The sequence below is a fragment of the Xyrauchen texanus genome, chromosome 4, assembly GCF_025860055.1.
Source record: "Xyrauchen texanus isolate HMW12.3.18 chromosome 4, RBS_HiC_50CHRs, whole genome shotgun sequence".
In the NCBI taxonomy this organism is placed as follows: domain Eukaryota; kingdom Metazoa; phylum Chordata; class Actinopteri; order Cypriniformes; family Catostomidae; genus Xyrauchen; species Xyrauchen texanus.
Genome location: NC_068279.1, coordinates 37,068,887 through 37,096,765, shown reverse-complemented (window position 1 = coordinate 37,096,765; position 27,879 = coordinate 37,068,887). Strand labels below are relative to the sequence as shown.

Here is a 27,879-nt window from a genome sequence, read left to right as displayed (position 1 = left end):
TCAACGGAGAATGGGCAGACTGGTTCTAGCTGTCAGAAAGGCTACGGTAACTCAGTTAACCACTCTATACAATTGTAGTGAGCAGAATAACATCTCAGAAAGCACAACATGTTGAACATTGGGGCGAATGGGCTACAACAGCAGAAGACCATGTTGGATTTCACTTCTGTCAGCCAAGAACAGAAAACTGAGGCTACAGTGGGCCTACAATTTGTGTACAAAAATCCAGATTTGTCCGACCAGGCAATGTTTCTCCAATCGCCTACTGTCCAGTTTTGGTGAGCCTGTATATGTGTACCTAATAAAGTGGCCGGTGAGTGTTACACACTTGCAGATTTAGCCTAAATTAAGCTACAAGTCATTAGGGGCTAACTAGCTGGTAGTTTGGGGTGTATAATTGGTTTGTTGTTATTGACAGATTTATTTTACCCATAAGTTAAAGAAAATGTGTTTACAAATATTTCTTACAAAAGCTTTGGTAACAGGGTTTACTAGTTGAGCTTGACAAATGTTGTCAGCACTACTTGATTATTCACTTGTTGACGTGCTAAGGTTCCAACTGATGTTACCGTATCCTGGGTGTCACAATTTCATGCTGTTTCAGGGTTGTGCAGTTGTGGGACACAGTAAAAAAAAAAAAAAAAAAAACACATTTTAAATAAACATATTTTATGTTTTTAAGAAATTAAAATATTTCTTAAAATTATATTTTTAATTAAATAATTTTATTTTTTATAATTATTATTGAATATAAACTCAAAAGAGTAGCCTATGTTTCTATTCTCACTATGTTGTATGATTTAATTATTGGATACAGTGGAGAAGATCAAGACAACATTGACAATAATAATCAACAGTAGAAAGCAGGATGAGAAGTCACACAGCTACAATTAATTTCAATACCTTTTATTATTTGTATTGAAACAAGGCTTTTCAACATTTGGAATGGGAAGTTACAGGTCAACTCTCGAGAGTGGGGGCCTCTGAAATTGAGCTTTTACACTTAGCAAGGACACAAGTTAAATGGTAACTGCACCAGACTTTCAAGATCTTTACTTTAAAAGAGGGTAAAAAGAAAAGCAAAAACAAAAGGATTATTTAAAGGTCTTTTAGTACACTGACATCAACACTGAAAGTTCAGGTTGCAAAATGATACTGTTCAATCACCTACGCATTATGTATGTAAATGAATGAACATACATTTTAAAAGCAACATTTTTAAATACTGTAATCAAAGAACCTTCTACTGCTCAGAGCTTTCCCTTAATCCAACAGAAAAAAAGATTGGATTGCATAGAAATCTGTATTGACTAGTCAATCAACATCTCTTAACCTTAAAAATAAGATCAAAAATGTTCACATTTTTAACTTGTTTTCAAGACAAAGGAGAAGGTCTGATTTCAAATGCTCAATGTGTTAAACATCATCCTTTAAGTAAACATTGAAAGCCATTCTGATAGCGAAGTGAACGTAATCTGTTAATTGTAAAACTGGTGTTTTGTAGACAGCATTTCCATAATATATTCTTCAGATACAAATCAAAATGCAAAAAAAATAAATAATGCATAACAGAAACATGGAAATAATGTTTTTAATCTTGAATCTGACTGAATTGTTAGATTACTTATTTCTTATTTCGAAATCCAAGAAGAAAGTATTTCAAAGAGATCACATAAATGAAAGATTTCCACACATAAAAACATCTCCACTGCAAACAATGCAAATTGATTTCAATTTCACAAACAAAAGATCGGTCCAGCCACCTGTAATCATGTAAAGTAAGATTCACATTAAACATATGCAGCGATGTGAGAGAGGCATCACAATAGTGAATATAAAAAGGAAATAAATACATCACTTGAAAACCCCTGATGCAGGAGCTACAGAGCAAATTGTCCAGTACACACATATACCTTCTTTGTTCTTTCTGTACAGATCATGAAGTCTAAACTGAAAGTCCATTTAGACAGATTCAACCATTTATAGATCAGCAGAATAAAGAATGCAAGAGGAACAAAGGGATCAGGTGATGATTCAATATTTATTACATGTCCATAAGGGGCTGCAAATTGGTTGAAATGCCTGTAGTGTTAATGAATCCACAAATCTCTGATGGTCTTCAAGTGAGGAGTTGCCAAAATTTGCTGGTGCTTCCTTTTCCCCCCAATGTACGTTCATGTTTTTGTTTTTTTGGAAGGAACTAATAGTCCTATACATTACGTGTTTAGTCTCTGAACCGATAATAAAAATACACTGAATACTGAATACACATGATTTATCTCCCAATAGAAATATTCAACTATAACAAAAGGTACCATTTGAAGTTTAAAATAATTTGGTTGTGACTTGACCTTCTTGTGCACAAGAAACATAGAAAAGTGTTTTTGATTTTCTCTTCTTTTTTTAGAAATGATATAAAATGAAGTATGTTTAATATAATTAAAAGCAGATCTTTTTAAAACAAAAAACGAAATAATGAAGTTAGAAATATTGCATTAAGTTACTGCTTACATGGTATTTTTTACTATTGTGTAGAGTTATAAATAGATCATTTCCTCTGTGTAATATGATGTGAAAATGTCATCATCGTATTTTTTTTTTTTACAATCATCTTCTGTGACTTTTCCACTTAAAACATAGTCATACAGCACACTCACAAACACACACACTTCTCTTATAAATGATTGACTTCTTTCCCTATGCTATGGTTTGTGCCACTCCAGTGATGAGGTGTGCTTTATGTGCGGTTGAGTGTCTGGAAGATCCGGGATATCTGGAGCATGACAGGACCCGTCTCAGGGTCATTCATCCACTGCGTGCTGTTTAACGGGTTCTCCAGCATGTCCTCAAACGCTGCAAAGCCAAGAAAACACATCAGCTGCATCCAACCACCAATTGACAGACTGAACAGCACCCAAATTGAAAATAAATTTTAAAGGTGCACTAGATATCTTGTGTTTTTGCCCACTGATGCAACAGTGGTCTTCGACTTTATAGTGACAACTGTCAGTGTGGACGCAGCATCATGCAAATGCTAAAGTTTCTGGTTACGGATGCAATTGTAGAAGTACCCTATTCGAAGGCACATTAGACAGGTAAGCAAGATAAAACTAGTAGCTTTCAGCTGGTTATGTTATCTCAGCATCACATCCACCAGGAGGGGAAACACCCTTATGTCAGACAAAATAGCATCGTAGTGATATCAATAGACTCAGCATCGCTGTGCTAAAGCCAATATCCAACCAAGTCTAATGATTAATCAAAAATCAATTAATGGCCGTTAAATATTTTGAACAATTAAGCTTATCGATCTTCAATTAATTTAATGACAAATGATGCGGTCTATACAGTCATCCGCCTTTAGAAGGCGCTTGCACTTATTCAAATCACAGAAGAGCCACACAGCTCTTGAAGCTACAAGATGAAGCAGGATCAATGTAAGCAATGTTTGAGCGTTTCTCTATAAATTAACATTGATTTCTGCACACATTGTGTGTTAAATTACAGAATGACAACAAGCACTGATCTTGATCTTGGGGCGGCTCAGGTGGTAGAGCGGATCGGCTGCTAATTGCAGGGTTGGCGGTTCGATTCCCATCCCACACGACTCCACATGCCGAAGTGTCCTTGGACAAGACACTGAACCAAGTTGCTCCCAATGGCAGGTTAGCACCTTGCATGGCAGCTCTGCCACCATTGGTGTAGGAGTGTGAATGTGTGTGTGAATGGGTGATTGGGACACAGTGTAAAGCGCTTTGGTAACCTCTAAGGTTAAAAAAAGTGCTATATAAGTGCAGACCATTTACCATTTATCACAACCCAGCGATGGCCAGGAAGGCACATTCAGCTGACATCATCACCTTAGAAAATGTGTGCTACTGTTTATGCACAGTGTTGTGATTTGACTTATTTTTTATTTGAAATTAAGTTCAAAGGGCCAAAATATCCCACAATCTCAAATATGTAGACAAGTTATCCAGTATGTCTTGTATACAAGTTATTTTTAACAGTAGCCTAATTCATAAAGAGTAATTAAACAATTCACATATTCATACTAAACATAGTCTAAATGAATACACTGAACAAAGGATATTTTAAGAGGAAAATGCCAAAACTTTCATTCCTTTAGAGAATTAATTTAAATTATAAACTCAGCAAAAAATTAACGTCCTCTCACAGTTCTTGCTGTGAGATGTTACCCCACTCTTTCACCAAGGCACTTGCAAGTTCCCGGACATTTCTGGGGAGAATGGCCCTAGCCCTCACCCTCCGATCCAACAGGTCCCAGATGTGCTCAATGGGATTGCGATCCGATATTATGGCTGGTGACATTGTCATGCTGTAGGGTCATGTCCTGACATGAGCCTGCAGGAAGGGTACCACATGAGGGAGGATGAGGTCTTCCCTGTTCATCTACAGCATTGAGATTGCCTGCAGTGACAACAAGCTCAGTCTGATGATGCTATGACACACCGCTCCAGATCATGAAGGACCCTCCACCTCCAAATCGAACCCGTTCCAGAGTACAGGCCTCTGTGTAACTCTCATTCCTTCGACGATAAACGCAAGTCCGACCATCACCCCTTGTGAGCCAAAACCACGACTAGTCAGTGAAGAGCACTTTTTGCCAGTCCTGTCTGGTCCAGCGAAGTTGGGTTTGTGCCTATAGGCGACGTTGTTGCTGGTGATGTCTGGTAAGGTCCTGCCTTACAAGCCCTCAGTCCAGCCTCTCTCAGCCTATTGCGGACATTCTGAGCACTGACGGAGGGATTGTGTGTTCCTGGTGTAACTCAGGCAGTTGTTGTTGCCATCCTTTACCTGTCCCGCAGGTGTGATATTCAGATGTACTGATCCTGATGCAGGTGTTGTTACATGTGGTCTGCCACTATGAGGACGATCAGCTGTCCTTCCTGTCTCCCTGCAGTGCTGTCTTATGTGTCTCACAGTACAGACGTTAAGTCCATCGTTAAGCGGAAATCTCATCTAAAAAAAAAGAGCCCTTTTCCTCTTCAAAGCACACACATTATGTGCGGCCGCTTTCCTATAGTGAGCGTCGCATCATATCATACAGTGAGCAAACCAAATTGCCCTCTGTCCTCTTACACATGAGACCTCTTCAGTGCTGGCTGAAGTGCCATGTACCGCGATGTGCTTGGCACCAAGGCTGCATCCGCATCACTATATCTCACCACTGTATAACTGCTTTAGCACAAAGGACAGCTCCTGCATTTTACCAGCGAGATATCGTGCTGGGGCAAGTTGTCATGCGATTTAAGAAATTATAATAGCCAGAAAATCCTGTTCACATATACTTTTCATGTAATTTGGCAGAGTTAGAGCAAATCTGCATGGAAGAGCTTTTGTAAAAGAAAAATCTAAAAGGAAACAAGAGGATTGAAGTACAGTGTATAGGAAGAGGACTTACCTAAGAGAGTCTTGGGATTCGTGAGACCAAGCTGTACCACAGGGTTTTCCAGGATGGCCTGAAACAGGGGACTGTTGTTATCAATGCCTTTGTCCAGATCCTCAGGGGTGGGCTTTCTGTCACCTAGCAGCCATTCACACTGTATGGGAACAGGGGTTTAAATTAAGAAAATAGAAAATTCCTCAAACAATGATATGAAATGAATGGACTAAAAATTGTGTACATTTTAAATTAGCAATAAAGCAAAGTAGTGGGGCACAAAAGTTTGAGGCCACATTCAAATCTATGATTCAAAATCGAATTTACCCTCAAGACACAAGTGTGACTGCTATGTGCATTTTCCATTTCCCTTTTTAATGTGTAACTAGTAGCACCTAATAGGCATGCAAATATGAGCAAATAGTTTTTAAAGAGCAAATAGATTTCCTAAAAGTTGATGTCCTCAAATGAGGGACAGTGGGACTAAGTTGTGAAATTTCAAATAATACCAAGCAATCGATTTTTTTAATCATGTTTTTTATTATGTTTCCAGAAGTGTTGGTTATTCATGTTTTTGAGACGTTACAGACATTACAGCTGATTTTCTGTAAATCTGCTTTGGAAAAATGTGTATTGGGAAAAGCACAAATAAAAATTATTTGACTTATGTTAAAATGTCTTTTCTTCTTTGGCAAAAAAATCGCAATGTTCTCTCTTTGCACTGTCAAACAAACTATTGATAGCCAGTGCTGAAGCATTTTACCAATCAGAAATTAGCATAATTAATTCTGATACAAGTAATGGCCAGCATCGTCCAATCACTGACAACCATGTTAAAATTAATCATTCTTATTATTAATAATTATGAATATAAGTACTAATTACTATTGTCCCATGTCTGCCAAGTGCCAACAATGTTGAGCGGTCCAATCTTCCCCTGCAGCCTGAAACTGAACTTTTGTTCATATGTTAGAAGTGAATGCACTTCGCTGTATAGCAAAGCTATAGAATGCTTCCTTCCTCCCTTGCTCCCAATTTAGTGAAGGACTAAACCTCCAATGGGTCTGCACTGGTCTCAAAACAATTCTAAATGCACCATATTTTCATCCTTACTCCATATAAAGCCTCTGAAAGCAAACATTTTCTGTTTTTGGATAAACCCATTGATTCTCAATGTGATGAAATATCAGATATAAAGGGAAAAATAGCCCTTTGGTCCATGGCAGTGTTCACTGTGTTTAACAGAGTGCCATTTTGTGATAAATCGCTCTCATCTTTAAAATGGCATAATGGATTAAACTAGAGAGTCTTTTGACTCATGCAGGTTTCAATGTAAAAACATAATTAGGTTTCTTACTAGATGTAGTTTTGTTGCCGTTTCTCCCAAAGACAATCTTGACTGAGATCGGCAAATGTTGTTTTGTCACATGACTCAAATTTAAATGTCAAAAGTTTAACCCTTAAACGACAGCCCGAGTGTCCTGAACTGAGATCAGTTGATTTAAATGAAATTACATTATGCATAGTGCAGTGTTTCCCATTAATTTCCTAGACTGTGGTGGCCTGGGCTTGTAAGTATATATGTAAGCTAATAGAACTACTGCTGTCTAGTGTTTCATTAATAATAATCAAACAACCATAACAAGAAAATGAGAAAACACTCACTGCTCTTGACTGAAAAACTTTAGTAGCTTTAAAAATAATTAATGTTATAATCATACAGTGAAGACCAGTAGTAGATTTATGTTGCACTTGATTCTGAATGTTTACATGAATATTTGATACTACTGTTAAAAACTTTTAAAGCTGTTAAGCTGTTTTTTTGTTCTACTATTTTTAATCTATTTCTATTGCTGTTTTTAATTGTTATTTTATTACTGACTGTTTACTAACATTCTTCCATAATTAACATAGTTAGTTAGTGTTATTATTTGTTGTGGTTTTGAAGCTGGTATTAAGAATCATCAAATTTCTCTACCGACTACTGAAAGTTTGGTATTGTGATAATATAGAATTTATTGTTCATGGTAGATCTTACTGCAATGACATGATGAAAAAGTAGATCTCATTCAATAGAAGTGTGGGCATCCCCGCTGTTAATGGTGGAGATGGAGACTTTTCTTTATCTGACTATCATAACATAAAATAATTATCATATGACAACAGCTTCCTCCCCTAACCAGTGCAGGTTACATTTCTGTTACAGAGAATTGAGTTGATTGAATAGGAACACGATTAGGTTGGGCATCGGTCATCATTTTAGAAAAATATACAGCATAAACTTTGACATGCTACCTGAGCATGCAACTAAGATGTCCTTTTTTCTCTCCGGACAAGTTACTTTTTTATTCGGACAAGTGAATTGCCAATGTACTTGTTTGGAGGACAAGCACATGACAGTGCTTAATATCAAGCCCTGGCTCAAATATATGCTCTAGTCGATTTTGTGTTTTGACCACTTATGAACCATGTTAGTTTTTTTTTGCCATGTCATCACCATTCATATCTATACAACCAATGTGTTTATGATTAAATTACTAATAGTACTAACAGCAAATTTCTTCATAGATCTAGCCTCTTCATTTTCCTCGCAAAGTGCACCAGATTGATGCATTTCACTTTTAAATGTACAACATTTTAGAGGGTCCGAGGTCTGCCCACCAGTCTCAGAAAATCCTGTGGGAAACACTGATAGCATATAGCGAAGACAAAACATACAGTCCACGCAGAAGGACGCGGGGTTGCACAAGGTTAAACCTGAAAATAAACCAAGTGTAATGACTCTGAAAATGTTAAAATAAAGATTCATAATTTTTTTATATATATATATATATATATATATATATTACATAAATATATATTTTTTTTTTCGCCATTTCTAGGTCACTAATCAAATAAGCTAATTTGTGACATTGACCATGTTAACTTTTTTGTAAAGGAGTCAGATTTGCTTGCTTCCATTGAAGCACACAATATGCTCTTTGGAACATTCTCAAATCATGCTGGGATAACACGGATCATCAGGTTTTACACAAATCTGTGGAGTAGAGACCATGCCAGCTCAAATGCATGCTGTCATTAGAGCGAAAGGGGGACACAGTTATTTTAATTCATGTCAATTTTGCATTTTAACTTTTACTCAAATTGTAATGCCAAAACTATAAAGTTTTAATTAATGAAAAAAATGAAAAATGTAATTTTTTTTATTAAATAAGTAAATACAAAATAGATGTCTCATACTTTTGAATCCCACTGTATCTCATGTAAAATCTTTGACTGTTTTTGTCACATATAGGAAGAAGGTAATTTTAATCTGATTGGCTAGTGAAATAACATTTTATGGTCATTGTGATTGTTTACATACAGCAGCATCCTGTTGATTATTATTGACACGGAGTGCATCAATCACCTCCTTCTTATCAAAGCCCATCTCCATCAGCGCAATAACTGCCTGCACACAAACACATAGACAAGGCCATGCTCATGCATACTGTATATATACGTACATATACACAAACAATGATACCACAGCAACACATAAGCAGCTATTATAAGTGAACTACTGCTGGCTTTACATACAGCTTACTCTTCAAATAACAAAAATATCCTGAATTACTGTAGAACTTATACGAGTGGTGATTGATTATGGCTAGTTGCTAAGGCATTGCTTTTTGGATGCTAAGCTACTTGGTGTTTTCAGCATGTTGTTAGTGTGTTATGGATGGTTTCTAGGGTGTTGCTAGATGGTTACTTACTGGGCCAAGTCAATAGAGTTATTCTGGTCTCTAAATAGAGCCCCTTCCTTAATGAAAGTCTATGGGGTTTTATCATCCACCAGATGGAAATCGTAGGTCTGATAACTTAGAAAAGAAACAGCACTCCTCTGCTTAACATGCTGCACGATTTGAGGTATCAATTGAACATGTACGTGGACTTTGAATTCAAGTCGTGTTGGTGGATTAATTGAGGATGTTCTGCCTCGTGTTGCACATCTTGGACTGTTGGAGTTTTGCTGTCTGCCCTCACCAGTTTCAGAGGAGAACTCCCTGCTTGTTTGCAAGTTCATGCAATCACCTTTCTTCCGACATGGTTTTATTCTACACATCTCTGGATTTACAGCGTTTGAATTCCACGGCCCGCCTGTCAGATGGAGTTTAAAACTATTGTGCTGCTCTTGGAATTGCGTGTCGCCCCCAGTAAGTCCATCGAGGGTCACACCAACATCCCAGCAAATTACCAATTGATTCCTCTGACAACCATCACATACTGGCCATCTGGTCTTCATTTCGTCGCCCTCTGACTGGTGAAAGTGATGTGAAGCAGGGTGTCAATTTTGATAATCTCAGCTTGCTGAAATGTATATCTTTTATTTCACCGAAAACACAGACTTTACCACTATGAAGATGGCCCTCATTAATGTACAATCATTATTGAATAGTCTTTTATTCTGAATGACCTTTTTATATCATGATCATTGGACTTTTTATTCTTCACTGAGACCTTGCCGTATGCTGGTGAACAAATGGCTCTGGGGGATGTAATGCCGCCAGGCTGTGACTTCCTAAATTCCCTGCGTACTTCAGAATGAGGAGGTGGTGTTGCCACTGTTTTTAGAAACACTTTTAAATGCAGAATGCTGCCTATGGACATGTATTCGTATTTTGAAGTCCAATTATTAAACATTGACATCTTGGGTCCTGCTTCCTGTGCACCTGTGGACTGGTGTCTTGTGGTGATCGACTCCTGATTCTTGGGGATTTTAATATTCACATATGCTGTCCATCAAAACCTCATAAATTAATTCTTCTCCCTCACTAACTCTTTATATTTTGACATGTCACTGATCCTACTCACAATATGGGTCATATATTAGATCTTGTGTTATCTAATGGTCTTTCTGTATCCAACTTAGAGGTCTTAGATATTGCATTTCTGACCATTATTCAATCATTTTTGAGTCTGTCTCTACCTGTCCTCTCCCTACTTTTTCTCAGCCCATACGTCACTCCCAGTTCATTCACTCATATACTGACCAACTTTTTTCAGAATTTTATCTAACGCATTTTACAGATGATGTCTTAGCTGGACTCGACACCGAATCATTGGTTGAAGCTTGGAATAAATCTCGTACTTTTACAATTGATAATGTCGCTCCACTCATGCCAAGGAGAATTAAGTGTGTTCACAGCCTTGGTTAAATGACATCACCCATGCTCTCAGACAAGAGTGCAGAAAAGCTGAGCTCAAGTGGAAACGAGACATGCCTCAAGTCTCTTATGATATTTTAAAGGTGTGTTTAACTAACTATCAGAGAGCTGTAAAGGAGTTTTTCTCTACATTAATCTCTGATAATGCAAATCGACCAAAAGTATTGTTCAGAACAATTTATTCTGTTTTAAATCAAACTAGAAATGCTTTTATGGACGCCACCCAAGAGAACTGTGAAACAATTTTAAACTTCTTTACTCACAATATTTTGCAGATAAAGATGCTATTGTACCTTCACAATTTGATAAACAACAAATTCCTTTCCCATCCAGCTCCCTGACTCACTTTAAAACCAGTTATGTCAGAACAGTTATCAGATGAAGTCTATAAGATGAAGTGTTCCAGTTACAAGCTGGATATTCTTTCTCTGCACCTTCTTAAAGACGTTTTCATGACTATCATTTTCAGTGTGACAGCTATAATTAACAGCTCATTAGCAAATGGAGTTGTTCAAAGCAGTTTTAAACATGCAATTCTACATCCTTTGTTAAAAATAAAAACTTTTTTGGATCCGGCAATACACAACAATTACAGACCAATCTCCAAACTGCCTTTTATTTCCAAGATTTTGGAGAGAGTTGTTTATTCATAGCTCTACACCTATCATATGCATAAAACATTTTAGACACATTTCAGTGTGGTTTCAGACCCTTGCACAGCACCAAATCAGCATTGCTTAAGGTCACTAATTACATTTTTCTCTCTGTGGATTCAGGTTCACCTGTCGTCATAGTTTTATTAGATCTCAGTGCCGCATTCGACACTATCGACCATAATATTCTTCATAATCGTCTAGAATGTATGGTTGGCATCCAAGGTATGGTCGCTCCTGTGGTTTTCCACCTATCTAATAGAAAGGGTGTTCTCTGTTAATTTAGGTAATTTTTCTTCTAGGTCTGCTCAATAACAGTGGTGTCCCTCAAAAGGTCAATTTTAGGACCCTTGTTATTTTTCCTGTATATGCTTCCTCTGAGCTCTATTTTTCAGATGAACAGCATATCTTATCACTGCTATGCTGACGATTCACAATTTAATTGGACAACATCCTAAATTGCTTCAAGCATATAAAAAATTGGCTGGCAAGAAATTTCTTACAATTAAATGAAAGCAAAACTGAAGTTCTGATTTTAGGTTCCTCCATGCCCTCCTTACCTGGCCTGGATGCCCAGTTAGGTTCGCTGTCATCAAATGTACAAGATCATTTAAGGTGTCTTGGTTTGATTTTAGACTCCTCGTTACTTTTCAATAAGCAGAACTATCGCTAATATACAGTAAAACATGTTCTTTCCCATAAAGACTTGGAAATTGTTATCCACTCTCTTATTACATCAAGGTTAGACTATTGTAACTCTCTGTACATTGGCCTCCCTCAAACTGCGTTATCCGCCTACAGCTAGTTCAAAACATGGTAGCTAGGCTTTTAAAAGGGTCAAGAAAGAGGGATCACATTTCCCCAGTTTTAGCATCTTTACACTGACTTACTGTGAAATTCAGGGTCGATTTTAAAATTCTAATTTTTGTCTACAAGGCACTATCTAGTCTCACTCCCCAACATATCAATGATCTTCTCCTCCCTTACTCCCCCACCAAAGCACTCAGTTCTTCTCATCAGCTTTTATTGAGGGTTCCTCGTTGCCACTACAGATCTACGGGTGACCATGCCTTTTCTGTGATAAGTCCAAATCTATGGCAGTCTCCATGTGAGGTCAGCTTCATCACAAGCCATTTTCAAATCATTTTTAAAAATATATTTTCATTATGTAGCTTTTAAATAGATCACTGAATAGTTTGACATGGATAAATACATGATGCTGTATCTAAATATTTTGATTTATTTTATTAAGTTTTATAACATTAACATTAAATCAATACATTTTTGTATCACTCTGTTATTATTTATTTGTTTGATCTGTGAACCACTTTAGGTCAACTTCTGTTGTTTTTAAATGTGCTCTATAAATAAAGGTTGACTCAACTACATAGCACAAACACAAACTCAATGTTAATAATTATGGTTTGGGGTTTTGAAAAATACCTAACTCCAAATATGAGCAATTTGTAATAATAATGGTTGTCTTAGCACCACTAATAATTTACAGTTTGCTCTAGAAAATCAGATATCATATTTATAAGTTGTGAAACACTCATAGTGTGTCAAAGGACACTAACCCGTGAATCAGGCCTGAACTCTCGTTTCCTTCTGATCCTTTTGAAGATTTCTGTCAGCTCATCCTGTTTGGCCTCCTCTGTGCTGGACTGGCTGGAAAGACGTGCATGAAGTCCTGAAGCTGTGGCGGAGGGACCTGGGGATGGGGATGTGGCCGGGGCTGCAGATGCAGATGCAGCCGCCACCCCTGGGGTGTCCTGTCCAGGCAGAGGTGTGTCAACCATGGGGTCATCTACATGCTCAATCAACCATTCCATAGCCTGGGTAACAGACATGCTGCGGAGACAGTGATTAGTTAGTAGTGACACTGATTTAATCCAGTGATAGCGGGTTAATTGATTATGTTTTATATGCAGCACCACCAAAACATCAAACCTAAAGCCCTGTTCACACCGCCTGCAACTTATCGCACCCTGATTTAATTAATTATCAATGAGAGCACAGCTACTTCTGGTGACACCAGCGACAGTGACTGATGGCTCACAATGTGAGCGTGTTGAGCTTACGCAATTGAGAAGCAACTTCCAGGAGTGACTACCAATAGGAGTTAGTATCTCCTGTGAGATACTGTTGAGTACAGGCAAGATGGAGAAGTTAAGCGATTTCACTGTTCTATATGATACTTTCTGTATCTATATTTTCTGTAGCTATGTAAATGAACAAACATTAAAATGTGTTTGGAATTTGAAGTGCACAATAATCACGGTTCTCTCAAATAGCCAAATTTAGATAAAATAATCACGATCAGATGAATATTCAAATAGCTTTTTCTAGGTCTGATATAAGCGGGGGCGGGGGGGGATCTGTGCTTACAATTATTGTGCAAATTCCATTCACTAATTCTCTGGTAATAGGAGGTGCATTTTATATAGACATTAAATTTTTATTCTCAAAGCACATAATAAATGTTGAAGATAAAAGCTGTCAAGCAAGTTCCCATTTGTACTTAAAAGGTAACAAGTCAAGAAGAATACAAATCGGCTAACTTTAATTCAGGACTAGACTATTCAACAATTGAGACTTCTCACTGGTTTAAGCGCAGAGCCTTCACAGCACGACGGTCAGAGAAACCCATCTCAGTCAGCTGTTGCAGAGCCATTTCATCCACCCAGTCCTCCTCATCCTCATCCAGCATGGCTGCCATAGAGGAGGCAGAATACTCATTCACCATCATTTGCCAAGAAAGCAAATTTACATTTATTTCAGGGCAATGACTAGTCTTAAAGGGTCTGTACAGTTACGAGACCTGAAAAATAATCTACTAGACTATAACAACCCCTTATCACAGTATGGTGATGGAATCAAATGTTAATATAATGGTACTCTGATAAATACCATTTACACCACATTCCCATACTGAATGATTTAATAAATATTCATACACCAAGGTATGTTCAAAAAAACATGGTAACAGCATAGTAATTTTTTTGCCTTCAATTATTTTAATCCATTCAGGTGTCTTTCCATCCAATGCCTACCATTGGCCTTTTTGAAGAGCTCAACAGCATCTGGATTAAAAGCTAGCAACTTCTGAGCCACCTCAATTAGTGAGACCAGAATCTTCCTCAGTTCTGTCTGAAACTGACAACAAACAAATAGAAAAATGTAAATCAATTCTAAATAAGGCATTGCAATTCAAAAGAGAAGCACTTCAACCGAACAGACTGCAAGTACTCACATCTCTAATGTTGTGCTGAGTTACCATATGGTCGGTGTGCCGAGTGGACAGATTTGCTGTGGCTTTGAGGATGGCATCCTTATCTGGAGCTTTGTTCTCTTGCTTCTTCTGTCAACAAGCATGAAGGCTGTTAAATTATGCCAAAACCAAAACAGCTTAGAAGTGTAATACATTTAACGAAAACACTGAGCAACTTTTAAAGCGAGGCTATCGTCATCATGTACCTTCTCTTCAGCAGATACATCAGCCGTTTTTGGTGGCCTTTTCTTTATCAATAACAAACAATCTAGAAGCCACAAAAATAAATCATGTTGCATGTCTGCCAAATATATGTAAAACACAGAAGTACACACTTGAAACACAAGGCAGCTCCAATACCTTTATTTTTAAGATTTTCCTCGGCAACTGTTTTGGATTCGGTGAGAATTCTCTCAGTGGCTGCATGGATGAGTTTGTGATGTGTAAGAGTTTTCGGATCTTCTAGACTTCCATGGACATACTGTTGGTGAAGAGAAACAATGCATTATGCTTTATGTGTGGCATTTCAGCACATTTCCAAAGCATAAAAAGAGAAGTCTAAATCTAAGACAAATTGGTAGCGTAAAGACTTAGTGTTAAGGTTATTTAGATGAAAAATAAATTATAGTAGTGAATATAAACCAATTTAAAAAAATTAAGAGGCTGGGGAGAGGGGCAATGAATGATTCTGTAAAAACATTTGTGAAAAATAATGAAAAGGTGGTCTGTGCAAATACTGAGGACATGCAGCTTTTTATCTAAAGTCTGGCATCAACTCACACTTTGTGGCTGTACTGTTACTACCACTGTAAGTCAAGAAAGCGGTAGTAACAGTACAGCCACAGAGCCCGAGGTGATGAGCCAGCTTGCTAAATTATAAATAGCACCGTCGACTCGTCTGCACGTTACTAAAAATATTTGGCAATGACTCAATCCAGCCGGGCCTGTCCCGCCCGGGTCGACAGTGCCAGCTAACCAATGACAGCAGGCAAAGGTGGAAGATTTCTCCAAAACCTACATGCTTCAGGCATTTCTCCTTGAGTTTCTCTATAGTGGTGTCTTCCGTGACTTCCTCCATCCACTCTGTGCCTTCCATGGTGCAGATATGGACCTTCAGGACTTTGCCCGCGAAGATCTTCTCCTCTTGTACGAACATTGTAGTAGTAGCGGCGGCGGCGGCGGCGGCGGCGGCAGAACAGCAGCGCTCCCCGCTGAAGCCGCCCGGAAAACTCCGGCTAGCTGCCCCTTTCTTGCCTGCGTTAAGCTGCACTGGCAACAGAGAAGAGATCAAGGTCTCATTCGATCATTGTTAGGCCCTCCGATCTGTACTGCTGCCCGCTCTGAAATACTGATGTTTACGACTGGACAGGTAGGTTTCCTCTCTCGCAGCTGCAGCAGTATCGTTGACTCGGTTGACACCTGCGATGCGAGAGCGACAGCAGCAGTCACTGCGCAGGCGTGAGCTTGTATATGTGATTGGTGGATGTACGCACACATGCAGACAAGACAAGCTGCAGGCTGACAAATGAGTTCAGTCAGTACACGAGACTTGACGCTGGAGATCTCCAGTTTAACAAAACATGTTGCAAATCAAAGGAATAGTTCACCAAAAAATAACAAATCTTCTCGTCCTGTAGCCTCATGCCTTCCCAGATGTGAACGACTTTTTTTCTGCAGGTCACAAATTAAGATTTTTTTGAAGGATATCTCAGCTCTGTTGGGCCATACAATGCAAGTGAATGGTGACCAGAACTTTGAAGATCCAAAAAGCATATAAAGGTCCAGTGGTTATATCCATATCTTCAGAAGTGATATGATAGGTGTGGATGAGAAACAGGTCAATATTGAAGTACTGTTTTACTGTAAATTCTCCTCCATGCCAAGTAGGTGGCAATATTCATGAAGAATGTGGATTGCCAAAACCAAAAGAAGAATTCTTATAAGTGAAAACTTATAGGAGGGATATTTTTTTGTACACACACACACACACATATATATATATATACTATATATATATATATATATATATATATATATATGATATCATATATTTCAAGGAGTGATATTCCTTGAAAGTTGCACTCAGTTTTTTGTTTGACACCTAGTTGCATGGATATAGCATCATTCAAACACAATCATTTTCAATTGCTGATGTCACTGTAGAAATTCACTGTTCCAAATCAGCCATATTTAATTTATTTCATGAGTGAAAGACTTTCAACAACAGGGCTGTAACTGAGATTGTTCATGTGATCCTAACATGGTAGGCCCCATGAAGGGACCCTCTGTGTGCAGAATAAATCAGCTTTTATATCAGCTCTTCTATTTTATATTTTGAATAGAAAGCACATCAGTACAATGTGTTTGTAGTGTACAACATTCTGGTTCTGGTAGTAAAAATCTAATTTTTTTCCATAGACAAATTGATTTTCAATGATAACCTTTAAACCTTTTAAGGCAGACATACCATGAGTTCCGAGGTTGTGCATCGATGGTATATGCCTCCATTAAAGCCACTGGTGTGCGTTATTTCAACTTCGATCTTTAAAAATCATGTTTGATGGCAGAGTTCCTGGTGGACAACTACATTACCCATAGCCCAGTAGAGAAAACCTCACCAGTCAAACAATGCCCACCGAATCAGCCCCGACAAACTATAGTACGTGCCCTTGTTAAAGACGGTAGTACACAGTTTTGTACCATTGTCTTTTATGTCCGATTTTCAAAACATTTTTTATATATTAATATGAAACATTCTATAATACAATACAAAACAGAAATATCTATTATAAATATAAAACAATTATCCCTCCTATGGTTTTGAAAAATGGCGGACATTTTTGACCGGAAGGGTTAGATGTGTAACGCTTTTTTTTTTTTTCTGATGATGATGATAATGATACCATTTTTTTTTTTTCTGAAGTCAGAACAATAAAATTGTGCCTTCATTTTGGTATTTTATGCTATTTTTATCTTATTTGCATGTAAATTTATCACATTTACCATTGATTTGCATACACAAAAAAGCAAATAAAAAAGAAATTCAGAACCTACAATTCTATAAGCTGAAAAATTAAGAAAATATGAGAATGTGACATTAATTGGAGGCAGATTGCTGCCCTCTGGTAAACAAAATATAAATAACACAACTTTAAATGGCATACCAGTAACTGTAGCAGTATAGTATACTGTAATGGCTGTAGCCACCTATTGTGTAGTCTGACGGCTTGTAGTAAACTAATTTTATATTTTATCACAAGATATGCATTTGAATATAGACATGATCAAACATTTATTTGTCAAAGGTTAGCATTTAAAATTTTATTTGAAGTGTCAGTTTTTGCAGTTAATGTCATGATGCTTGCAATCAACCCTGCCCATGATGTTACAAAGAGAAGATGCAGAATAAGCATTTTTATTTCAATAATATATTTCAAACAAGAAATAGAAATTAACTGCAAAATTCAGAAAATTCAATTACAGTATAAAACAGAAGAATCAGAGTAAAAAATTTAAAACTTTTTTGCAAATGTGCGGGGCATGTGTGTGTGTGTGTGTGTAGGTTTTATTATATTTGTGAGTGCCATATTTTTTTAAATGTCCTCAATAATGTAGAGAAACTTGTTGAAAACCCACCACTGAGGGCATTTAGGTGGTCTTCATTGGGAAAAAAGAAAGAAAAAAGCTTACAAATTGGCCAAATCTTGTTTATCTTTTTTTGTTTAGGGTTGTGGTTTATGTGGACATTTCTAGTGTCCCCAAAATTGAAATTGCTTAAAAAACATGAAAGAATTTTTTTTGTGAGGTTAGGTTTAGGGGATAGAATCTATAGTTCATACAGTATAAAAACCATAATGTCTATGGAGATTCCTCATAAGGATATCCCCACACCAACATGTTTTGCATTGTGATCGTCTCACCTCTTCATGAATTGTGAATTATTTATTTAATGTATTTATTTACATATTAAAAAAAAGATCTGTGTTAGAGTCTCACAAGTTAATTTGTGTGTGTGTGTGTGTGTGTGTGTGTGTGTGTGTGTGTGTGTGTGTGTGTGAGTGGGTGTGTATGTGTATGTTTTGCCCTGAGGATGTTTTAGAGTCTAACCCTGTAATTTCTCTGTGTGTGTTTTTTTTGCATAGTAACTGATTTATTGATTGTATATGACAGATAAAAAAAAAAAAAAAGAAAAAAGAAGCTGTTTTTTGGCCTTTCCCATTCATTTTAAATGTTCTGTCAATTTTGGCCGCGAATACCAAAGGTGTTTCTTTTCTTTTACGACCAATTAGACTTATTAAATCAAGCACATTTATTAATTAATTTATTTATTGTATGTTCAGAATGTCAAATGGAGGAACATCGCCAAGTCTTGTACTGCTCAGATAAAGGACACAAATATTTATTAAAAAAAAAAAAAGTTACATTTATATCAGTCACAAATGACCGAATACCATGGGAGGATTAAACACAAATATTAGTTTAATTCATCTAATTGAAGATTAGTGGACAGGTGGTCAGTTCATTAAGTGTGTTTCCTCACGAAAGCAGTTTCAGCACACTGATGCATCTCTCTCCTCCATAGACATCTATAAAAAAAAGCGACCTCTTGTTCGGCCCACTGAATGTTGTGAACTTTATTGCTAACTTTTTAGGCTCTGCTTGGTCTCTGGTGCTAACTGTCCAACCAACTGTATGAAATGTCTTCCACGTCAATAGGCGGCGATCGTGCACATCTTCCCTGTATAAAACTGCTCTCTGTCTGACAGGAGAAGGGGAGAATGAGACTTTGCAGGAGATTGTACTGTCTCTAAGCAAGTACAGTAAGGTATTGAAACTGTTAGGAAACGTCGACACTGACCAGGATTAAACAAACCAATTTACTGGGAATGCCTTTTACTTTATGTCATGCTTTATTGTTTTGCCCTCTTTTAAAAGGCGTGTGATGTTGAGCTCAGGTATTTAGAAGTGACCGCTTTCAGAATAGTCTAGCTGGCCAGTTTAACTTTGTCAGCTAACATGGCCAAACACAAAACTAAAAAGCTCACCACTGAAGACTGTAAGTGTCCGAATTCGTGTCTTTCAGTCATTCTGTCATGAAACAGGACACACTAGCGTCTGAAAGTCTTATATAGATGCTTAGAAATTGACCTTACGTCCTCGAATAAATTTTATTAATGTTAATATGTCTTTTGTGTATATGGAGATTTACTTGCAGATGAGCCAAAGCAAGGTGTAGATGAGCTGAATCCTTTTTCTTTCAAGGAGTTCATCAGAAACAAGAACCAGCAAAGGTTTTTTTTGTAAATCAATGAAGAGTTTGGTTTAACTGCTGCCTTTATCTCTGCGAAAGTGATCAGCCTAGCAAGGTTTTGGCGGAGTCACCTGCGCACTCGCAGAGCATAGAGTGTAAAGTTGAATGACAGGTGACGAGAACCAATCAGATTGGATAAAATAACATGTATCCAATTCTGATTCGCCAGGGACGCAGCGACCTGCGCCCGGAGGAGAATCTTTAAGAAACCAATTAGACACCAGCTTCAGGTCACATGCTGCCCGAAAATTAAGGACTCAGATAGACATCCATTTGTCCGGCGTCCCTCGTCCATGAAACCGTATGAAACATATTGAAAAACATAGAAAATAGTTAACCGATTAAAGACAGTTTTTATTACTCTTACTACCAGCCTGCACATCTTACGAGTAAACTATTTTATTTTTGTATTTTATTTCATTTTTATATCTTTTTTGTATTCATGTATATTTCTGGAATTTTGATGGGGGCGGCGCTCCAGCGCCCTCTATTGACAAGCCACCACTGTTTATAACTATATTTAACATGGACATGAACTTCAACATCACGATTTCAGTACTCACAAAGTGAGTAACCTCTTAAACTGTTTAACATGTCATGTAAACAACTTTCGTTTCTTCTCTGATTTTCTGAAGGCATTTGGTGACACATACCAAGTTGAGCAGGACTGTAACTCCTCTCTTGGCTTTTCTCCCAAGGGGCAATTCTTCACAGACCCCTCTGTCCTCTCACAGCCTTCTGAATGTGAACCTGAGGAGAGATGGGCTGAGACTGAAGAGCCTCAAGACTTCGAACTGTGTGGGACATTAGACCTCAGTGCTTACTCTGAACAATCATCCCTGTGCAGTGAGGAAAGGGTAGGGAATGTAAATGAATGGGAAGTGGATGAGTTTGACTTCCTGCCAAAGAACCACTTTGCCAGAAGCAGCACTTGGAAGCTATGAGGGTGATGAAGAGATTTCAGTGATTGATATTTCCTTCCATCCTAAGAGGAGCAATGCTAAATATGGGACAAGGAATTCCCAACAGGTATATTTTGTGAGTGATGTTTTTCTTGCACATTCATGAGGCAATTATGTGTCTCGTCTTCTTTGTATTGTAATTATTACAGGCAGCTGTGCTTTTTAAAATGCTTCAAAACTTCATTTGATTTATTTATTAATGTGTTTATTTTTTTGGACTGAAGACAAAAAGAGCAAATCTGAAGAGTTTTCACATTCGTGGTAGAGCAATATATCGGTTGCTTTTTGGAACTATCAGTTATGAACACCGATATTTGCTCATATATATACACTCACCTAAAGGATTATTAGGAACACCATACTAATACTGTGTTTGACCCCCTTTCGCCTTCAGAACTGCCTTAATTCTACGTGGCATTGATTCAACAAGGTGCTGAAAGCATTCTTTAGAAATGTTGGCCCATATTGATAGGATAGCATCTTGCAGTTGATGGAGATTTGTGGGATGCACATCCATGGCACGAAGCTCCCATTCCACCACATCCCAAAGATGCTCTATTGGGTTGAGATCTGGTGACTGTGGGGGCCATTTTAGTACAGTGAACTCATTGTCATGTTCAAGAAACCAATTTGAAATGATTCCAGCTTTGTGACATGGTGCATTATCCTGCTGGAAGTAGCCATCAGAGGATGGGTACATGGTGGCCATAAAGGGATGGACATGGTCAGAAACAATGCTCAGGTAGGCCGTGGCATTTAAATGATGCCCAATTGGCACTAAGGGGCCTAAAGTGTGCCAAGAAAACATCCCCCACACCATTACACCACCACCACCAGCCTGCACAGTGGTAACAAGGCATGATGAATCCATGTTCTCATTCTGTTTACTCCAAATTCTGACTCTACCATCTGAATGTCTCAACAGAAATCGAGACTCATCAGACCAGGCAGCATTTTTCCAGTCTTCAACTGTCCAATTTTGGTGAGCTCTTGCAAATTGTAGCCTCTTTTTCCTATTTGTAGTGGAGATGAGTGGTACCCGGTGGGGTCTTCTGCTGTTGTAGCCCATCCGCCTCAAGGTTGTGCGTGTTGTGGCTTCACAAATGCTTTGCTGCATACCTTGGTTGTAACGAGTGGTTATTTCAGGCAAAGTTGCTCTTCTATCAGCTTGAATCAGTCGGCCCATTCTCCTCTGACCTCTAGCATCAACAAGGCATTTTCAGCCCACAGGACTGCCGCATACTGGATGTTTTTCCTTTTCACACCATTCTTTGTGAACCCTAGAAATGGTTGTGCGTGAAAATCCCAGTAACTGAGCAGATTGTGAAATACTCAGACCGGCCCGTCTGGCACCAACAACCATGCCATGCTCAAAATTGCTTAAATCACCTTTCTTTCCCATTCTGACATTCAGTTTGGAGTTCAGGAGATTGTCTTGACCAGGACCACACCCCTAAATGCATTGAAGCAACTGCCATGTGATTGGTTGATTAGATAATTGCATTAATGAGAAATTGAACAGGTGTTCCTAATAATCCTTTAGGTGAGTGTGTGTATATATATATATATATATATATATACACACACACACATACACACAGACTGATGACCAAATGTTTTGAATATTGTACCATGTAGATTTTGCTGATGTAAAAAACAGCACCATCATTATTTGAAAAAGTAATTTATCAAATCTAGACATGCAGCAGCCATCGCCTTATTCTTGAGTAATCATGCTAAATTGCTAATTTGTTTCTAAAAAATCACTTGCCTCTTTGTGTTTGTTTTTGAGTTGCCACAGTGTGCAATAGACTGGCATGTCTTAAGGTCAATTATTAAGTAAAAAATGCCAAACAGCTTTCTCTAGAAACTCGTCAGTCAATCATTGTTTTGAGGAATGAAGGCTAAACAATGCTTGAAATTGCCAAAAAACTGAAGATTTTATACAAAGATATACACTACATGCAAAGGTGTACACTACAGTCTTCAAAGACAAAGGACAACTGACTCTAACAAGGACAGAAAGAGATGTGAAAGGCCAGATGTACAAATAAACAAGAGGATAAGTACATCAGAGTCTCTAGTCTAGAAAAATAGACACCTCACATGTCCTCAGCTGACAGCTTCATTGAATTCTACCTGCTAACACCAGTTTCATGTACAACAGTAAAGAGGAGACTCAGTGATGCAGCCTTATGGGAAGAATTGCAAAGAAAAAGGCACTTTTGAAACAGAAAATCAAAAAGAAAAGGTTAGAGTGGGCAAAGAAACAGACATTGGACAACAGATAATTGGAAAGAGTGTTATGGATCTTAACCCCATTGAGCTTTTGTGGGATCAGATAGACTGTAAGTTGCGTCAGAAGTGCCCGACAAGATAGACACATCTATGTCAAGTGCTACAGGAAGTGTGGGGTGAAATGTCACTTGAGTATCTGGACAAACTGACAGCTAGAATGACAAGAATCTGTAAAGCTTTCATTGCTGCACATGGAAGATTTTTTGATTAGAAATCTTTGAAGTTGTTTAAGAAGTTCTGACTTTTGTTTTTTCAAATTGTAATAGTAATTTTTCTCATTATTAATGTCCTGACTTTATATTGTGATCAGTCGAATGCCACTTTGGTGAATAAAAGTTCCAATTTCTTTCCATAAGAGCAAAATCTGTACATAATTCCAAACTCTGTGTGCCTTCCTTGGCGGATACAGCTGAATGCCTCTATAGGTGAAATAAACCATAATAACGGACACCTTGTGGGGATTTGCTTTATCTAAATAATTCATCATTGACAATAGTCATCCAATTTTATCTTCACTTTAATACATATTTTGTTAATGAATTTGACCATTGATAAATAAAATACTCTAAATTGAAGCGAGGGCATCCAAAGAAAAATGCAACTCTATGGAAAGTGTCCTGTCAGCACATACATTGTGTCTCCAACTTCAGATGTGAATAATAAAATAAAACGAATTTTGTGAAACACACACAAAAGCTTTAATCTGGTGAATATATATATATATAGGCTATAAAATTGGATGAATACTTAAAAATGCATTGTAATCGAACCATGTCTCCATTTCAAAATAAGAGTCCCGAAATAAGTGAGTGTATTTTGGGGTTGATATTTAAAAGTCTCACTTTATGCACAATATCATCATTTTATTTGGGTTATTTTGGTTGTATAATAAACTGCATTTGAGTTTTTATTCATTTTGAACTCTTGCTTTCTCTGTGCCTGGCATAGTAAGAAAAAAACTATTTTTTTTACATCCTATAAATCGATTTTAAAAACTATTGGTCAGTTAATCGGTAATCAGCATTTTCCATCACCTTAGTCAGTGGTACCGGCAGAATCCACTATCAGTTGACATCTACTTCACGCAACACATTTTCATACAGTGCCATTTATAGTGACCTCATCTGTCAAGCTTCAAAAAGGAAAAGAAAAAAAACTCCATGAAAGTAGTTCATACAACTTGTGTGGGGTATTCCACATTTTCAGAAGCTATGCAATAGCTTTTTGTAAGGAACAGACTGAAATGAATCAGTATTAAAGGGTTAGTTCACCCAAAAATTCATATTCTCATAATTTACTCACCCATCACAGATGTGTATGATGTTCTTTCATCTGCTGAACACAATCAATAAATTTTTTTTTTACATTTTCAGCTATTTAGGTCCATACAATGCAATTGAATGGGTGCTAAAAATGTTAAGCTCCAAAATCCACATAATGGGCAAAATAAAAGTAGGCCTACCCCAGACCACTCTGGTGATCAAATCCAAATCTGAAGCCATATGATAGGTGTGGGTGAGAAACAGATAAATATTTAATTGTTTTTCCATAACTTCTCCCACACCTATCATAGTACTTCCGAACACATGGATTTAACCACTGGAGTAATCTGGATTACTTTTATGCTCCGTTTATGTGGATTTGGAACTTCAAAATGTTGGTACACTTTCACTTCCATTGTGCATCTTCATTTTTGTTCTGCAGATTAAAGAAAGTTTGCACATTTGGGATGCCAGGAGGGTGAGTAAATGAGAGAATTTTCATTTTTGGGTGAACTATTCCTTTAATGAAGGTTTTTACCTGAACTTACTCCTTCAAGGCATGTTATACATCTTTAATGTGTTTTAGTTGAAAGAAGAGAATTCTCTACTTAGAAAGCAAGTCAAAGAACTTCTTAGAAGATCAGAAACTGACTCTAAAAGGTAAGCTATTTAAACAGAATGTGATGTTTACGCATTACTGAATGTGAGTAAATAAGAACTAATGGGCTGAAGTGAAGAATCTGGATATTTGGAAATGCAGCTGTTGCAGAAGTTTAATCCTTATTAATTCATTGTAAATATTTGATCTGCTAATTATTTTCTAAATGTGATTTCTAAAGTTTTTCTTTTTTTTTTTTTTTTTTGGCTGTAATAGGATTGAACATCTCACAGATGAGCTGCACAACAAGAAGTTGGAGGATGAGAGAGAGGCTAAAGCTCTGGAGACAATGGTGCAGTCAGTAGAACAAAACCTTCAGTTAATGACGGTAATAAGCATTACTTCATTAAATGCAGAAAACTTTAAATACATTTAAACTTTAAAATTGTAAAAAAGGGAGGCTTTAAATTTGTAATTTTTAAGGCATTTTCAAATAATTAAAACTCACTTTTTCTAAAACAGAAGCGGGCAGTCAAGGCTGAAAACAGTACCTCAAAATTGAAACAAGAGACACAACTACTCCAGGTTTGACTTCTTCTATGCCTGTAACCACACTGAAAGACTATATATAGCATAGTATATAATATTATAAAAATGTATATATTACTATATACTTTTAAAGGCCATATCAAGGACTATTCATCGTCTTTGTTCCTTGAACATTTCCAGGTAGTTGTAAATCTCATTCAATACAACATCAAGATACACTTCATTCATAGTGACTTTAACACGATTAATGTTACTAGACTCTAAAAGTATGGGCTAGTCACTTTATTTTGAAAGGTCTGGGTTATCACCCTGGGTTATTATTAACCCTTAAAAGGTTTTTTATCCTGGGGGATACAAACATTTGAGGGGCCAAATTTCTGTGAAAATGATTGAAAATGGGGTCCCTGCACATGCTGAGGTCATGTGACTTTATACAAAAACTCTGGCATCAGAGTCTTTTACATGTTAATAATTATATTTCGAGGGACATCCTCTGCTATTGTTGCCAGGACTTGTAAAATTATGTTTAGGTTGAAATTTTATTAATTAAATATGTACAGTTGAAAAGTTTTCATACGCCTTAGCCAAATACATTTAAACTCAGTTTTTCACAATTCCTGACATTTATTCGTAGAAAACATTCCCTGTCTTAGGTCAGTTAGGATCACAACTTTATTTTAAGAATGTAAAATGTCAGAATAATAGTAGAGAGAATTATTTCAGCTTTTATGTCTTTCATTTCATTTCCAGTGGGTCAGAAGTTTACATACACATTGATAGTATTTGGTAGCATTGCCTTTAAATTGATTAACTTGGGTCAAATATATTGTGTAGCCTTCCACAAGGTTTTCACAATAAGTTGCTGGAATTTTGGCCCATTCAGCAAACGCAATGTCAAGTGTACTTAGACGTAAGGCAACATCTTGGTTACATGTTACCTCGGTTCCCTGAGACGAAGGGAACGAGACATTGCGAACGCTGGCCGCACTACAAGACTCAGAGTTCTTTGAGGTGTGAGCGATGCGCTCCTTGTCCTCAGTCAGAAATTCTGAGGAGTGGTGCTCACACACCTGCTTTTATAGCAGACAGCTTTGTCCCTAAATGGGCGGGGCTCAAACACCATAGCCATTATTAGAATATTGGTGTTATTGTAGAGAGGTTTCAACTAGTTTGTGTAGAAGGACACTCCCCATGCAGAGTGCAATGTCTTATTCCCTTCATCTCAGAGGCGTTTTCTGTTTCAGATTGTAGAAATTTTGTAAAATTACCTATTTTTAATTAGGATAAAATCTTATCCACCATTAAAACCTCAATTATTCCAGGATATTACATGGCATTAGTTTATTTTGTTCTTGGGCTTATTTTTGATATGGATGTTTGTTTGTTTTTTGTGTTTTTTTCAGAGCCAGCTTGAAGGATATAAAAGTGAAAATGAAAGGCTTAGATGTGGAGAAACCACTGCCTTAACCACAATGAGACACAATGCACAAGTTGCCTCTGAGTACCTTAACAAAGCAGCTTAAGATGCAGAGACCTCTATCAAGTATGTTCAGCAGTGACTGTTAAATTATAGAGTGCTCTTGTGCTGTTACAATCAGATTAAATTATTTAAATCGTCATCAGGAATGTTAATGAATCCAACTGATATATCATTTTACTTGATGTGTTGTTAACTACTGATTTTCTGTTTACAGGAAGTTGCTGACAGGAAGAGAGACATTATGTCTTGTATCCCAGTTCTTGACATCCATTGACAAGATCACAGAGATTCATAATTAAGTTTTTTTTATCAATTTTACATCCAAACATCATGTCCTATACACTATAAACTCATTATTTGCAATCAGCCTTTAGTACTTCTTTGTATTTTTTATTTTATTTATCCCATTCATCAGTTTCATGATTGTGTTGAAACTCAAAATGGAGGAGTTATAGTCATTTTTTTTTGTCAATGTACCATGTGTCTACCTGTCATGCTGGACCACTTGGCATGATTGAAAGTCTTATATAGCGATCAAGTGAAGCTTAAATGGGAGCATTTATTATGCACATTACCACTGAAATCTAAGATCTATTCTTTTTTTCTATTCTTTATAAAAAAAAAAATTATATAAATATGAGTCAAATAAGTCCCTGCTTAAAATACAAATATATGCCAGTTTATCAATGTTTCTTTGTTGATTTTTCAATTTGCATATTTTATATATAAATTAACATGTTGTTTTTATATTTCTACTGTTTAAATTAAATTACAACATTTTAGTTATCTGTGTTTAAAAAAATACTTTACTAATCAGCATTGAATAAAGTGCCTTATTTTCATTTAATGTTCTTTATTGTCTTAATAAAAAAGGTTTAATATAC

General features: G+C 37.1%; 1 protein-coding gene and 1 pseudogene across 2 annotated transcripts; one reads left to right on the top strand and one right to left on the bottom strand.

The window, feature by feature from the left end:
- Positions 1-935: 935 nt before the first annotated feature.
- Positions 936-15,953, bottom strand: LOC127642959 (ubiquitin-associated domain-containing protein 1-like). Of its 2 annotated transcripts, none has more exons than XM_052125430.1 (10): positions 15,554-15,953; positions 14,896-15,016; positions 14,742-14,803; positions 14,518-14,625; positions 14,318-14,420; positions 13,868-13,976; positions 12,842-13,115; positions 8,769-8,855; positions 5,426-5,564; positions 936-2,853 (listed from the first exon to the last, which is right to left on the bottom strand). In XM_052125430.1, exons 1-10 carry the CDS (start codon positions 15,689-15,691, stop codon positions 2,738-2,740), a joined length of 1,257 nt encoding a protein of 418 aa, XP_051981390.1. In that variant the 5' UTR covers positions 15,692-15,953; the 3' UTR covers positions 936-2,737. The 2 variants fall into 2 exon arrangements, with proteins under 2 accessions (XP_051981390.1, XP_051981391.1); XM_052125431.1 differs by having other exon boundaries at positions 14,518-14,622.
- A 3,598-nt stretch (positions 15,954-19,551) lies between these two features.
- LOC127641304 (endosome-associated-trafficking regulator 1-like) lies at positions 19,552-27,294 on the top strand (annotated as a pseudogene).
- Positions 27,295-27,879: the final 585 nt, after the last annotated feature.

What these genes read in the sequence shown, in the direction of transcription:
- LOC127642959 (XM_052125430.1), bottom strand. Translation starts at nt 15,691, where the DNA reads ATGTTCGTACAAGAGGAGAAGATCTTCGCGGGCAAAGTCCTGAAGGTC. An exon ending in ATGTATCTGCTGAAGAGAAG is followed by an intron (nt 14,626 to 14,741) that starts GTACATGATGAC and finishes GCTTGTTGACAG; the next exon opens with AAGAAGCAAGAGAACAAAGC. An exon ending in ATAATCAACAGGATGCTGCT is followed by an intron (nt 5,565 to 8,768) that starts GTATGTAAACAA and finishes GTTCCCATACAG; the next exon opens with TGTGAATGGCTGCTAGGTGA.